Source organism: Carettochelys insculpta, chromosome 2 (genome assembly GCF_033958435.1).
Source record: "Carettochelys insculpta isolate YL-2023 chromosome 2, ASM3395843v1, whole genome shotgun sequence".
In the NCBI taxonomy this organism is placed as follows: Eukaryota; Metazoa; Chordata; order Testudines; family Carettochelyidae; genus Carettochelys; species Carettochelys insculpta.
In genome coordinates, this window is record NC_134138.1 from 62,744,392 (window position 1) to 62,756,781 (window position 12,390).

General features: G+C 43.9%; 1 protein-coding gene across 4 annotated transcripts in view; it reads left to right on the forward strand.

Moving 5' to 3' along the window:
* STAU2 (staufen double-stranded RNA binding protein 2) overlaps nucleotides 1–11,181 on the forward strand; it is a 247,048-nt gene extending 235,867 nt beyond the window's left edge. For 2 of the 4 annotated variants that reach the window (XM_074987069.1, XM_074987071.1), the window contains exons 14-15: nucleotides 7,859–7,947; nucleotides 8,796–11,178. In XM_074987069.1, the coding sequence (XP_074843170.1) occupies nucleotides 7,859–7,947; nucleotides 8,796–8,889 (183 nt within the window). In that variant the 3' untranslated portion in view covers nucleotides 8,890–11,178. Of the gene's footprint in view, nucleotides 1–7,858; nucleotides 7,948–8,795 lie in introns of all 4 variants that reach the window. The other 2 variants (XM_074987073.1, XM_074987072.1) reach the window with 2 other exon arrangements.
* Nucleotides 11,182–12,390: the final 1,209 nt, after the last annotated feature.

A 12,390-nucleotide genomic window follows, 5' to 3' on the forward strand; every position in this document is an offset into this window, starting at 1 on the left:
TCATAGGAAACTTGGCCACACCCATGATAAGTGGTCGTTCAGCTAACTAAAATCATACCAGATTACGGATGTTGCTAGACAAGAGTTCCAGATTAGAGGGGTTCAAGCTGTAATTTGTTTCGGTATCATGCCAGGTACCTAAATTAGGGAGACTGTCTATAATTCCCTGGATTTGTTCCCCTGAGTTTTCCCTTCTCCACTTCTCAAGACCTCACACATCCTCCATGAGTTTTTACAAAGGTAACAGCACATAATTCACCCATGAATTGACTTCTACACAGTGATGGTCAGACACTTACTAATTTATACAATGTCACTTACAAGCCCCAATCAAGGATTAGAGCTCCATTGTGCTCGGCACTACAGTAGGATGGATAGAAAGGGGAAAAAAGGACTATAAATTAAATTACTAATTTTATTTAAATCATTTTTCTATTTAAATTAGTATATTTTGCTGAACAGAAATAAACCTATTTAATGTTTAATTTGAAATTCTAATAACTTATTTTAAAAAACGTAAACTTACTATGAACTAAAATTGTAAATACATTAAATATAGAATAAATTAAACTTAGAAAACATTAAGCTGTACCCAAAGTTGCCAAAGCTTTAAAGAAAATCAAACCACTGAACTGGTGGAAGTCACTGACTAAGCACCTGGAACCAGTTTTTGAAACGCTAAATCAGCATTTGGCAGCTTTATACAGGTAAAAAGAACACTTTCTCTGCTTCAGTTTATTCAGCTAACATAGTTCAGTGGCTAGTTCGTTGAAATTTACAAAACTGATTGGGAGTTGAAATAGCTGGAAAGCTTGTTTTCCTCTTCTGATCTACAAGTAACAACTAGTTGTGAGGATGAAGTCTGAGTCTTGAAGAACATGGTGACCAGAAACAATCTGTTCAGTTTAGGAATGACTGATAATGCTTTCTTTGTTCAGTACACCAACTGGTTTTAAATGCAAAACATGTTTTGATAAACTTACATAAAAAGTAACCAGAACATTTTGAGGTTGTTTTATATAGGAAACAATTTTAAAGCGCTGTTTGTGCATTTTAATTGAATTCCAATTTCCAGCCAAATAGAGCTTGATGCAAATCATAACTAAAAAAAGTTAATCACCCAGTAAATAAGAAATGCATCATTTCCTAACATAATAAAAATATAAAAATAAACAACCTGAGTCAATGTATGCTAAGCTATATAATTTCTTAAATATGCCTGGCTAACAAAGTAAGAGTAACAAATTTGGTATAAGGACTATAGTTACAGATTAACATTTTAAAATGATTACAAACCAGTGAGAGAATTTTTTCTTTGGAAAAAATAACCAAGTATCAATTGAAAACAAGTTTAAAATTGACTTTAAATCAGGGGTTCCTGTTTGTTGATTTAAATCAATCTATCCTGCACTATACAGACAGGGTAAAACAAGACAACAGTTCCAGCCCCAGAGAATTTACAATCTTGGCATCTGACAGGAAGCAACAGATGGATAAAACAGACAAATGGGGATGAGGTAACAGAAAAGCAGAAGTCTCAGGTTGCTGCTGCCCTAACCAATGCCAGACAGTATTGATTTTGTAGGCATCACAGCAGATGTTTTAATAAGGGTAAGGTGATGGCTTTACCAATTATAACAGCAAATCTTTGCCCATGCCTAGGAGAAAATGTAGAGGTGATTGAGTGAGAAGCAGCTAAACCCAAAGTCATGACTGGCATTATTGATAGAGCACAGGTAATAGTTGAGAGTTTGTAGATCTGGTTAAGGTAGGGTTAGAGGATAATGGATCTTGAGGTAAAGACCAGGAGATTGTGTTTCATGCAGTAGAAGAGAGAGAGCCAGTGGAAGGAAAAGACAAAGGGCGTTGTTGTGGTCAGAATGCCAGAGTCAAGAAGATTATCCTAGCATTGGCATTTGGAATTGGCCTCAAGGAGGCCATGTGGCTGGCTGCAGCACTAGAGAGGAAATTACATAGACTGAGGTGTGAGAAAAAGAAGCAGTCTGGACAGATGGAACAGGACAAATCTTAGAAATACTACGTGGGTAGACACAGTGTGACTTGGATTTGGACTTTGATGTGAGTGACTGAATGCTGGAATTCTTCAAAGTGAAAGAAAAATAGGAAGGAGTTCAGATTGCAGTTCAAAACCTCAGTTTTGTCTCTGTTGCTAGCTGGACATCCTTATGGACATATGAGTAAAATAGATGAAGATCTTAGATTGGATGGAAAGAAGCAAACCTGTAATAGAGAGCTAAACTTGTGAATTGTCAATGTAGAGATGGTATCTAAAGACGTGCTTGGGGTTAAGAACTCCACGAGAAAAGGTATTGAGAGGGAAGTAAGATGCCAAGTCTTGACCTTGAGGAATACACACTAGAAAGGAGAAAAGGGTCTACTCAACATTCTGCAAAAAGAGCAATATTAGAGAACAGAGTCACGAAAGACAATAGAAAACATGATTTTAAGAAGTAGAGAGGGGGGTCAGTGGTGTCAAAAACCTCTGAAATGTCAAGGAGAACAAAGATGGAGGCGCGGTCACTTGAGACTCTTGTGAGAGCTGTTTCAAGGTTGGGCGGGCGTTAAAGAAGGTAAAGAGTGAAGGTAAAGAGTTCAGAACTCCAGGCAGCAGCGGAACATGGTGTGTTCAATGATCTTGCTGGTAAAGGGATGGTACGTGGGGAGGCAGGTGAGAGTCAAGGGGAGGCTTTTGATTTAATGTTTTATGATGGAGGAGACTAATGTGTGCTCCTGTTGTGAATGGAAGGAGCCTGTGGAGAAGGCTAAGGGAAAGTGGGGACAAGAAAAACAAACCAGAATGGGTTAGGGAAGCACACTAATTAGAGCAGAAGGAGGGGATGGTGGAAAATGGATGAGAAATCTTGTCATCAGTGGCAGAGAGAAAGGAGAGAATAGGGCATGTCAGTTAAGCTGAAAAAACAAAGCTGCTGGGCTAGGAAAATAGCAGAACTAAAGGAGGAAGAGAAGAGATCTATTGTAGAGGCAGCTTTCATGATCATATGGCTTCCCTAACGTTGCTAGAGGTGGAACAGAGCAAGCAGATGCTGGGTTTATCCAGTGCTGGGCTTTGGCTAGGCAGCCAAAGAGAGAGTAACAAAAGCTTTGAGAGTGGTGAAGCTTATAAAATGGAGGAAGGGGCCGAGAGCAGGCAAAAAGCAATCGATGCTGAGACACTGGAAATCATGAAGGCCTTGGTGGGAAGGCCAGGGGAGCATCTGTGTAATGCTGATAAACTCAAGTTTAGCAGGATAGTTTTTAAAATGTGGGTATTTGTATGGATAATAAGAATAAATAATTGCATTTGCTAATATAAAAACTATTGAAACCCTCATGCTGCTTGATATGTCACCTACTAACTGTCCAGAATTAGGAAGAAACTTCTCTGTGGGGTCAGGTTATTCCATGCTTGCCCAGTATGGAGCTTCTTGTGCTGTCCTCTGAAAGCTTTAGGTATTGTTCTTGATCAGAAACAGGATATTGGAGTGGCTGGCCCACTAGTATAATGCAGCATAGCCAGCCTCATGCTGCTGTTCATGTGGCCCAGACACATGCTGTCTAGCAACATTTAATAGTGTTAACCTATTTAAGGGAAGGCAACACTGAGTGAATTGAAAACACATACCTGTCACTTCCATTGTGAAAGCAGATCCAGCATTTCAGTACAATGTGATTCTTGGGGCGATGGCTGTGTTGTTGGTCCAACAGGGGCTGAAAATTCAAATGAAAGCATACAGAGAACCTGTTTATGCTGACAAATAGGAATAAAGAGTCTCCACTGGACTTGCCAATTTGTGAATGTTTATTCTGGGTTTGACTCTTGAGGAATGGAAAGGTACTAATCTCAAAATAGAAGTGAACTACAGACCAAAAAAGTAAATTTAGCCTAGGTGAATGTTTTATTGAATTTCAAACTGACATTGAACTGACATTTTGTTGAACGTCCCACTAACACAGGGAGCTTTTGGCACAGGAATGTGTGTTAATTTTGTTTTCTTCTTTTCTGAAATCTTTTTGGTGCTTTTTGGGTCAGTGAAGGCTTCCCAGAAGGTGACAGCCTGTAAAAATTATAGTGAAAATTCTGATATTATGATGTCACATTCTAAGATACCTTCAGTGAACCAGGAAGTTCTCAGAAAGTCTCAGAGAAAAAAAAAGAGTTTTTGAACAGAATTTTTGTATGCTCTGTGTCTGATGCAGCCTAATTATTAGATTCAAAGCGGTAGCTGTGTTAGGCTGCAGCTTCACAAAAACCAAGCAGACCTGTAGCACCTTAAAGACTAACAAATTTATTTATAAGGTAATGAGCTTTGGCGGGCAAGACCCACTTCTTCAGGTTTTAATAATGAAATTTGATTTTCAGTTTAGCTGTGCATTTTAACCTTAAGACAAAACAACTGGTAACTTGTTTATTATAATGGATGTGTTCTGAAGGTGAGATACGTAGTATATGAAAGGTTCACAATCAGTGCTTGCTCACTAAATGGGAAAGCATTTGTCTCAGTTGCCAGGACAGTCAGCAGAGAGAAGAGTGATGTACTTAACAAAAGAGAAGCGGGTGTAGGAGAGGAGACAGAAGGAAGGTAAAATGCACTTCAACAAATAAATTCAAGTCCTGTAAATTGTATTATTGTTCCATTAGAGAACAGAGTCACAAAAGCCAATAGAAAACATGATTTTAAGAAGTAGAGAGAGGGGTCAGTGGGATCAAAAACCTCTGAGATGTCAAGGAGAACAAAGATGGAGGAGCAGTCACTTGAGACTTTTATCAATATTAATTGTATTATTGTTCCATCATTGTTGCCTCCCTATCACCCAGCACAGGCTCATGTACATTCTTGATGTCTTTCATTGACCCATGTATAAGATATACCAGCATCACAATTCTGTTCTAGATCTAGCCATTGGGATGTAGACATGTTCCACCAACACCCATGTGTGTTCCTCCTTTTTATTGCATTATGTGACCCATGGGTCTTGGCTTCATGGTAAATTAAAGTTTTTAAATCATGGTTTTTGAGGCCTTCAGTTACTCAGTCAGAGGTAAAGGATCTATTGTCAGAGTGGGTGGGTGAGAGTCTGTGGCCAGCCAGGTGCAATTGGTCAGACTGGAGCATAGATCTAGATGATCATGATGATCCCTTCTGAGTTTGAAGTCTGAGTCTTGCGAGAATCACTGACCTGAGGTTCCCTCCCTAGGACCAAAGAGAAGCATGAGCAGCATAAACTCACAAAGGCTTTGTCTACACTACAAACTTACTTCAAAGTTAACTTCAAAGTAAGGGGCTACTTTGAAGTAGCCTGCAGAGTGTCTGCACACTCTTCCCCTTATTTTGAAGTTAACGTCAAAGTAAGCGAGGCTAACTTCAAAGTCACTACTCCATTCCTGGGAGTGTGTGTGTGTGTAGATGCTCTGCACTCCTTACTTAGAAGTAAGGAGTCTGCCAACGAGGCGCTCCCCATGCCCGGAGGATGGAGACACTCTGGCCAGTACAGACAGGGCTCTATGGTCCCTGCCGGCCGCCTTAAAGGAAGCAGCTCCCCGGCAACCTCAGGCAGGAAGCTGACGACACTGTGGCACAAGCAGGGGCAGCACGAGCTCTCCCTCTCCTCGGCACCTACAACTACAGGAGCTCCTGGCCCCCCATGCTCCTGCACGATTGACTCTTCTCCCATCCCAGCCCCCATCTCAGTTCAGTCCCCCCACCTAAGCCTCTGCCTCCCTCTGTGGACCATTCCCCCCATGCAATGTAAATAGTTTCACATGTTGTTCTGTTTTGTTTTCTCAAACACATTTATTCCCCAAAATAAAGTTTATTGTTCCCACCCTAACCGTGTCCCTGGTGCTTGGTGGGAGTGTGCGGGGGGGGACAGAAGGGGGTGCATCCTGACACCTGACCCCGTCCCTCTTGGCCTCATGGCATGGGGCAGTGAGCAGCTGTTCAAAGCCAGCCCCCAGGGTTTCGGCCCAGACCTGGATAAAGCTCTCCCACCAGTCCTCCACAAGGTTGTGGAGGGCACAGCAGCCAGCGATGACCGGGGGCATGTTTAGGAGGCTGACATCCAGCCTGGTGAGGAGGCTGTGAAACCTCCCCTTCAGCGTTCCAAACGCCTGCTCTACTGTGCCCCCGTGTGGTAGAGGTGACCATTAAAGGTGTCCTGGGCCAGCATGGTGCATCCACTATAGGGCCGCATGAACCACAGGTGCAGCGGGTACGCAGCATTGGCCACGAAGCAGGGGGGCATTGTGATGTCTCCGAGTAGGAGCTTCCACAGGGGGACATACGTGCCCTCCTGCATCCAGCATCCCAGCCACAAATTCTGGAACACCTGGATGTCATGGTCCCTGCCCAGACACCCCAGGCACACATCCAGAAAACAGCCCCTCAAGTCCACCAGGGCCTGTAGTGCCACCGAGTGGTACACCTTCCCGTTAATGGATGCGCCCCGCTGTGGTCTGGAGCCCAGATCGCCACGTGCATCCCATCCAGGGCTCTGAAAAAACTGGGGAAGCCCAGGTTCGTGTACCCAGTGAGGACAGTGTCCAGGTCCCCCAGGGTCATGACACGTTGCAGGAGCACCGTGTTGATGGCTCAGACAACCTGTGATGGGGGAAGGAAGGCATGTCCGTGACCACCTGACCAGGACCTCCTTCCCCCTGCTCCCTGCCCTCTCCCCACCAGGGGCCCCCAGCCCCCTGCCCAGTAGCCTCCTTCCCAGGGTGGGTCCATGGTAGGGGCCAGACGTACCTTGATCAGCGCTGCTCTGATGGTGGCCCTGGTGATGCCGAATTGGTGGCCAAGGGACCGATGACTGTCGGAGTGTACAGCCTCAATAGTGCAATGGCCACCCTCTTCCACACCGGGAGTGCTGGCTGCAACCAGGTGTCCCAGTGCTGGAGGACTGGGGCGAGCCAGTGGCAGAGGTCCTTGAATGTCTGGCGGGTCATCCGAAATTTCCTCAGCCACTGCTTGTCATCCCAGTCCTCCAGCACCAGCCAGTCTCACCAATTGGTGCTGGTGGTGAAGGCCCCCTGGTGCCTGATAGGGAGGTCCTGGGGGAGGAGCAGCAGTGCTGTGGCCAGGGCCTCCAGGCTGGATCCCATGTGGGCGACCTGGCCATGCTGCAGGAGAAGCAGGGTGACCGACATGGCCAGCAGGCTGGCCAGGGTGGAGAGGACATCATCCTCAGGGAGGGTGGGAGGGGGCATGTTCTCCAGCTCTTCTCCCCAGCAGGTGCTCTGATGCTGTGTACAGCCTGGCAGCCTTGAGCACATGCAGGGTGTGGGTGTTGGGAGGGGCCCTGTAAGGGGGCAGCTGGCAACAAGCCCTGTCGGCCATGCGACCCCATGCCTGCGTCATTTCCTGGCCCCTTACTTCGAAATAGGGGCTAAGTGCGTGTAGATGTTCTACTTCGAAGTATGGGAGGGAGCATTTTGTGTGTGGACACTCCACTTCGAAGCTGCTTACTTCCAAGTATAACTTCGAAGTAAGCAACTTCAAAGTTATTTTGTAGTGTAGACTCAGCCAAAGGGAAGCTGCAAAGACTTCGTGGGCTAGAAAAGTGAATTCTCATGAGCATAGTCTCCCCTTAATGCTACAAATACAACTTTCATTAACCATAGTGGGAGTCACCCATATGCACAGAGAAGCGAATACATCGTTGTGTTTGCTCACACATGAGCTCTTTATCATGACATTGTCCTACAGACTCTTTACTCCCATCCTAACTTAATTTGCCTCAGAATAAAAGAGAGGCATTTAAAAAGAATGGCCATTAGTGACTTGTTTCAATTATACCATTACAATACTAATATTTGACAAATTATTTTTTTATTCAGGCAGCTTTAAGTGCCTTGAAACAGTTTTCAGAACAAGGACTGGATCCAGTGGAAGGAGCTATTAAGGTTGAAAATGGAGCATTTGAAAAGTAAGTGTCATTTAATCTTTTGTATTTTAATGCCGTTGTGCTGTCCCAAATAAAAATTAAAAGCTTAGTTACCCTTTAGAACTCAGCAAAAACCGTGGTTGACAATCTGCTCACATCATAAAGCATTTCACTTTTTAGTCTTAGTTGTAATGTTTACTAAAGAGTAATGATGCAGCCAGCCTATTCATGCAAAGTTTTTCTTTTTAATTGTATGGCGTTTACGTAGTTAGTGTAACTTGACTAACTGGAAATTTTATTTTGGCCATTCATCTTGCTTTTAGTCAAGCAGGTTGCAGTGCATGATGTGGTGTGTAAGTTGCTTTCTGTCAATCATTGTTTATGTGTGTAATGTCAATTTTATCCCAAAGAATGTGAAAGTAAAGCAAACTTTCTACCAGTGGCTAAGAACACTCATCTGGAATGTTTGCTCTGAAGAATAGATAATAGACGTACATTTCATAGTGTATTTTCTTAAATTACTTATTTTGAAATAAAACAGTTTGTGAAAAATCAGTAAAGTACATTTTTCCAACTCGTAATGTGCCTTAAAGAACAAAGTAGTCTTAAATTACCAAATAGTAATGTAAGGAAAAAACTAGACTATAAATATAAGTGGCATTTGGAATTTTCAGTACATATACTGTGCCTATTTATAAAACTGATTTAATCAGAAACATTTTCCACATGATCTCATCAGCATAGTATCTGAACATAAATATTGTTGTTTCACTTTAAAATGTCACCTCTCATGGTGACCTTTGAATCTCATGTGCCATTTGCTAATAAACATGTCTTAAAGATGTGCAACCCTGAACCTTACCTCTCTTGTTAATGTATTAATCTTCCAGACAAGTCAAGCATCTGGGAGAGAACACAGACAATAAACAGACTAACTCAGGCACCATTGCTCAGGACTGCAAGGATTCAAAGGCTGTCGTCTAGGAGCTTCCCAGCACCCACGGCCGCCACTGCATCCTTATAAACCTGTCAACACGCAATAGGGTGTATGTGTACAAGGAAATGAATGACTAATACCATTATTTGAGTCTTATGTGAAGACAACACTATTCTAACACAAGAGATAGTAGACATGGTACTGTTTATTCAACTGGGGAAAAATAAAATGGAGCATTTCCCTCAGAACTTGAGATCAATTGCCTGAGGCAGCAGAAATCTGATCATGGTACTGGAACTTAAAATAACAATTAATTAACAAAGCGTTGAGGGAAGAAAAGGTAATGTTTAAAATGGATAAAGAGTCAGCGTTGATTCAGTTACACAACTTTTGCGTAGTGTAGTTTAAGTTCAGCTTTACTCCTTTTTAAAATAAATGCTTGAATATTTTCAAATTAACCAATGACAGTGCTGTGAGAATTGTAGTTGTTGTCTTCATATATAGTCAAAACGCTTATCTTTTTATGCAGACATTATGCATTCTTCATTCTCTATGAATATGTATGACTTTAAGATGCACTACTCAGAGTTGTATGCAAACAGAAGTTTAAATCATGAAAAGTCTTGGCTTAAACATGAATTGATGCCAGTGATGATCAGTTGCTGTATACGCCAGGAAAAGTAGTTACAGCATTTGATTTCCCTCCCCACTATCAATTGAAGAGGCGTCTTGCCTTCAAGGATCATTTCTCCCTTAATTCTGCTCCCTGTTGTGTGACGCACATCTACACCCCATTCTGTGTGTTGTATCAACCCACATTTGCATCAACTGAGTGTTTTTAATAACTGCATTTCTGACCAGCAACAGCAGATAGGATTGAAATGTTATCTAGAAAAGGGAAGAAAATGGTGGAAACAGACATAAAAGTTCTCCTTGTGGAAGGAATGATATTAGAGATGAAACTGGCAGCTGCACTCCATACCAGCATGTTCAGATATGTGGCCAAATGCAGTAAAACCACATCAGTTCATGTGTACGGTGGTGGTGTCATCTCTTCTTTGTTTTATAAAAATGTTCACTTAGCTGAACTACTTGAAGAACTTACAATGAACAGTTAGTTCTTGTGCCAAGAACTGGACTTGATCATATCTTCCACCATGTACTTGCCTCCTTTGAAACAATGGTTTTAGTTCCACATAACAAGCTCTTTTAGACACAGATATAATTTTTAGAGCTTTTCATTTTTTAAACCTTATATAACAAAAACATGACAGCTGGCAGGTGCACAATAGACTTGCAATTACATAGGATTTCACAAGCACTTAATCCACAAATTACAACCTGGATGACTCACCTGACCAGAAAACACACAAACAGCTATATATAAAAGCAGTCCAAGCTGCATATGTAACTGTGCTCCATCTGTGAAAGTCCTTTGATGCTCTATCAAGATTCCTCCACAGGGTAGTAAGATAACATACATGAAACTAACTGCAGCTGAAAAATATCTGCACGGTAGTGGCTTTTCATCTGATCCTAGGCAGAACTCAACGCTCTGTTCTCATGAAGGTACTATGGACCTTCGTGTTCAGAGTTCTCAACTTCTGGGTGGCTTTGCCTCCCCACCTCCCTACATGGTTTTAGGTACAGGCTCTGCCTGCGTAGCTGCCAGAGTTGGGGGGCGGGTGGAGAGGCTAAGTGCCCGGGATCTGTGCCATTGTGGTCATTATTTTGTCATTTTCAGACAGAACCTTCTCTGGGGTCAGTCAATAAACCAAAAGTTTCACATTGGACATTTAATCCTGCTTAGGGTGGAGAAAAATTCCCCCCAGAGCAATGTTTTCTCAGAAATGGATTCCCTTTTTTTCAGCCACTTCTAATGCTGAGCTCCTCAGCTCCTGTGAAAGTGGGTAAATTGCAGGAGGCATTTTGCAGGAACTGGCTTCTGAAATGGTGACTCCATAGAGAAATATTGAACTGTGACTAGCGTCTTGCTCAAGAGGCACAGTGTCTCCTTTGGCTATTAAAGTGGATGGGTCTTCTCTACCCTTCAGCCTAGTAGCCTCCTAGCCTAGGACAAGCCTAGACCAGTGGTTCTCAAATGGGGTACATGTGTCCAAGAACGCACATAGAGGTCTTCCAGTGGATACACCAACTCATCTGGCTATTTACCTAGTTTTATAACATGCTACATTAAAAGCACGAGCAAAGTCAACTAAAATTTGATAAAATGACTTATCTTGATTTATATTCTAAGTGATGAAATGTAAGTACAGGTTCCACCTCCACAAACCAGCATTTTTTCGCCCGGCAACAACCCTCATCTGGCAGGATGATGGATGTTCCTGGACCAGAGAGCCGGAGCCTGAGGGCAACGAGCTGGCAGCCCTGCCTGGCTGTGGCAGCATCCCTTGGCAGCCCCCCTGTGGGGCTGGCTGTGGTGGTGATCAGCAACCAGAGATCCAGGGAGCCGCAGCCAGAGAGCAAGTGGGAGGTGGCCAAGGATGGGGCGTTAACCTCCCCTGGTCTGGCAAAATCTCTTGTTCAGGACCACTGAGGTACGGAGAGTGCCAGACCAGGGAGGTACAACCTGTATAATATTTATATTCCAACTTATTTCATTTATACTTGTATGGGGAAAATGAGAATATCAGTACCTTTTCCGTAATCTCTGTGACACTCGTGTTTTTATGTGATTTTGTAAGCAAGTAGTTTTTAATTAAGGAGAAACCTGAGGGTATGCAAGACAAATCAGACTCCTGAAAGAGATAGAGCAGCCTGGAAAGACTGACCACAGAGGACAGTATTTCCAAATATGCTGCATGTATTAAGGACCCCCTTTAACCCGATCATAGAGAAACCTGTTTCAAACGCATGGTGAGCTGCAGGGTTTTTAGGGCCATATTCCTCCTGCTGAGCCTGGGGAGAGGCTTGCAGCTGTTTAGAGGGGTGAAGTGGCACAGCCATTGAAGTGTGCAGCTGCTCAGGTGTCTCCAAGAAAAGCAACAGATCTGGGCACATCCAAGAGCAGAACGAGCACCAGCACACTGGCCGCGTCTACACTACAGCCCGTTTTGAGAGGACGGCTTTCGAAACAGAACATCGAAAGCCGTTCTATCGAAAGGGAGCGTCCACACAGAAAAACAGAGACTGAAGGTGCGATCCGCTCTTTCAAAAGTCCTCGACTGCAATTTCGAAAATGAGCATCCACACTAGCAGGGCGCTCTTTCGAAAGTACAGGCACAGGAAGTCCCGCGGGCAGGGTCGCATGGCGGATGAGCCCTTCCGGTACCACGGCCTGCCATCTCCTTAAAGGCCCCCCTCATCCCATACGCCAGCCTGCACACGTCGAGGGCTGGCCACCTGTCTCCAGGCTTGCACACCGAGGAGATCAGAGGAGGCACCCCAGGCCCTCCTGGAACCCGAGCAGCCCCCGCATCCCCATCAAGGCTGTGGCCAGCGCACTGACTGTGGTCCTGGCCGCCACGTGGCAGCGGCTATGGGCAGCCAGCCTACTAGCCACCCTCCTGGAAGTCATCCAGAGGGCG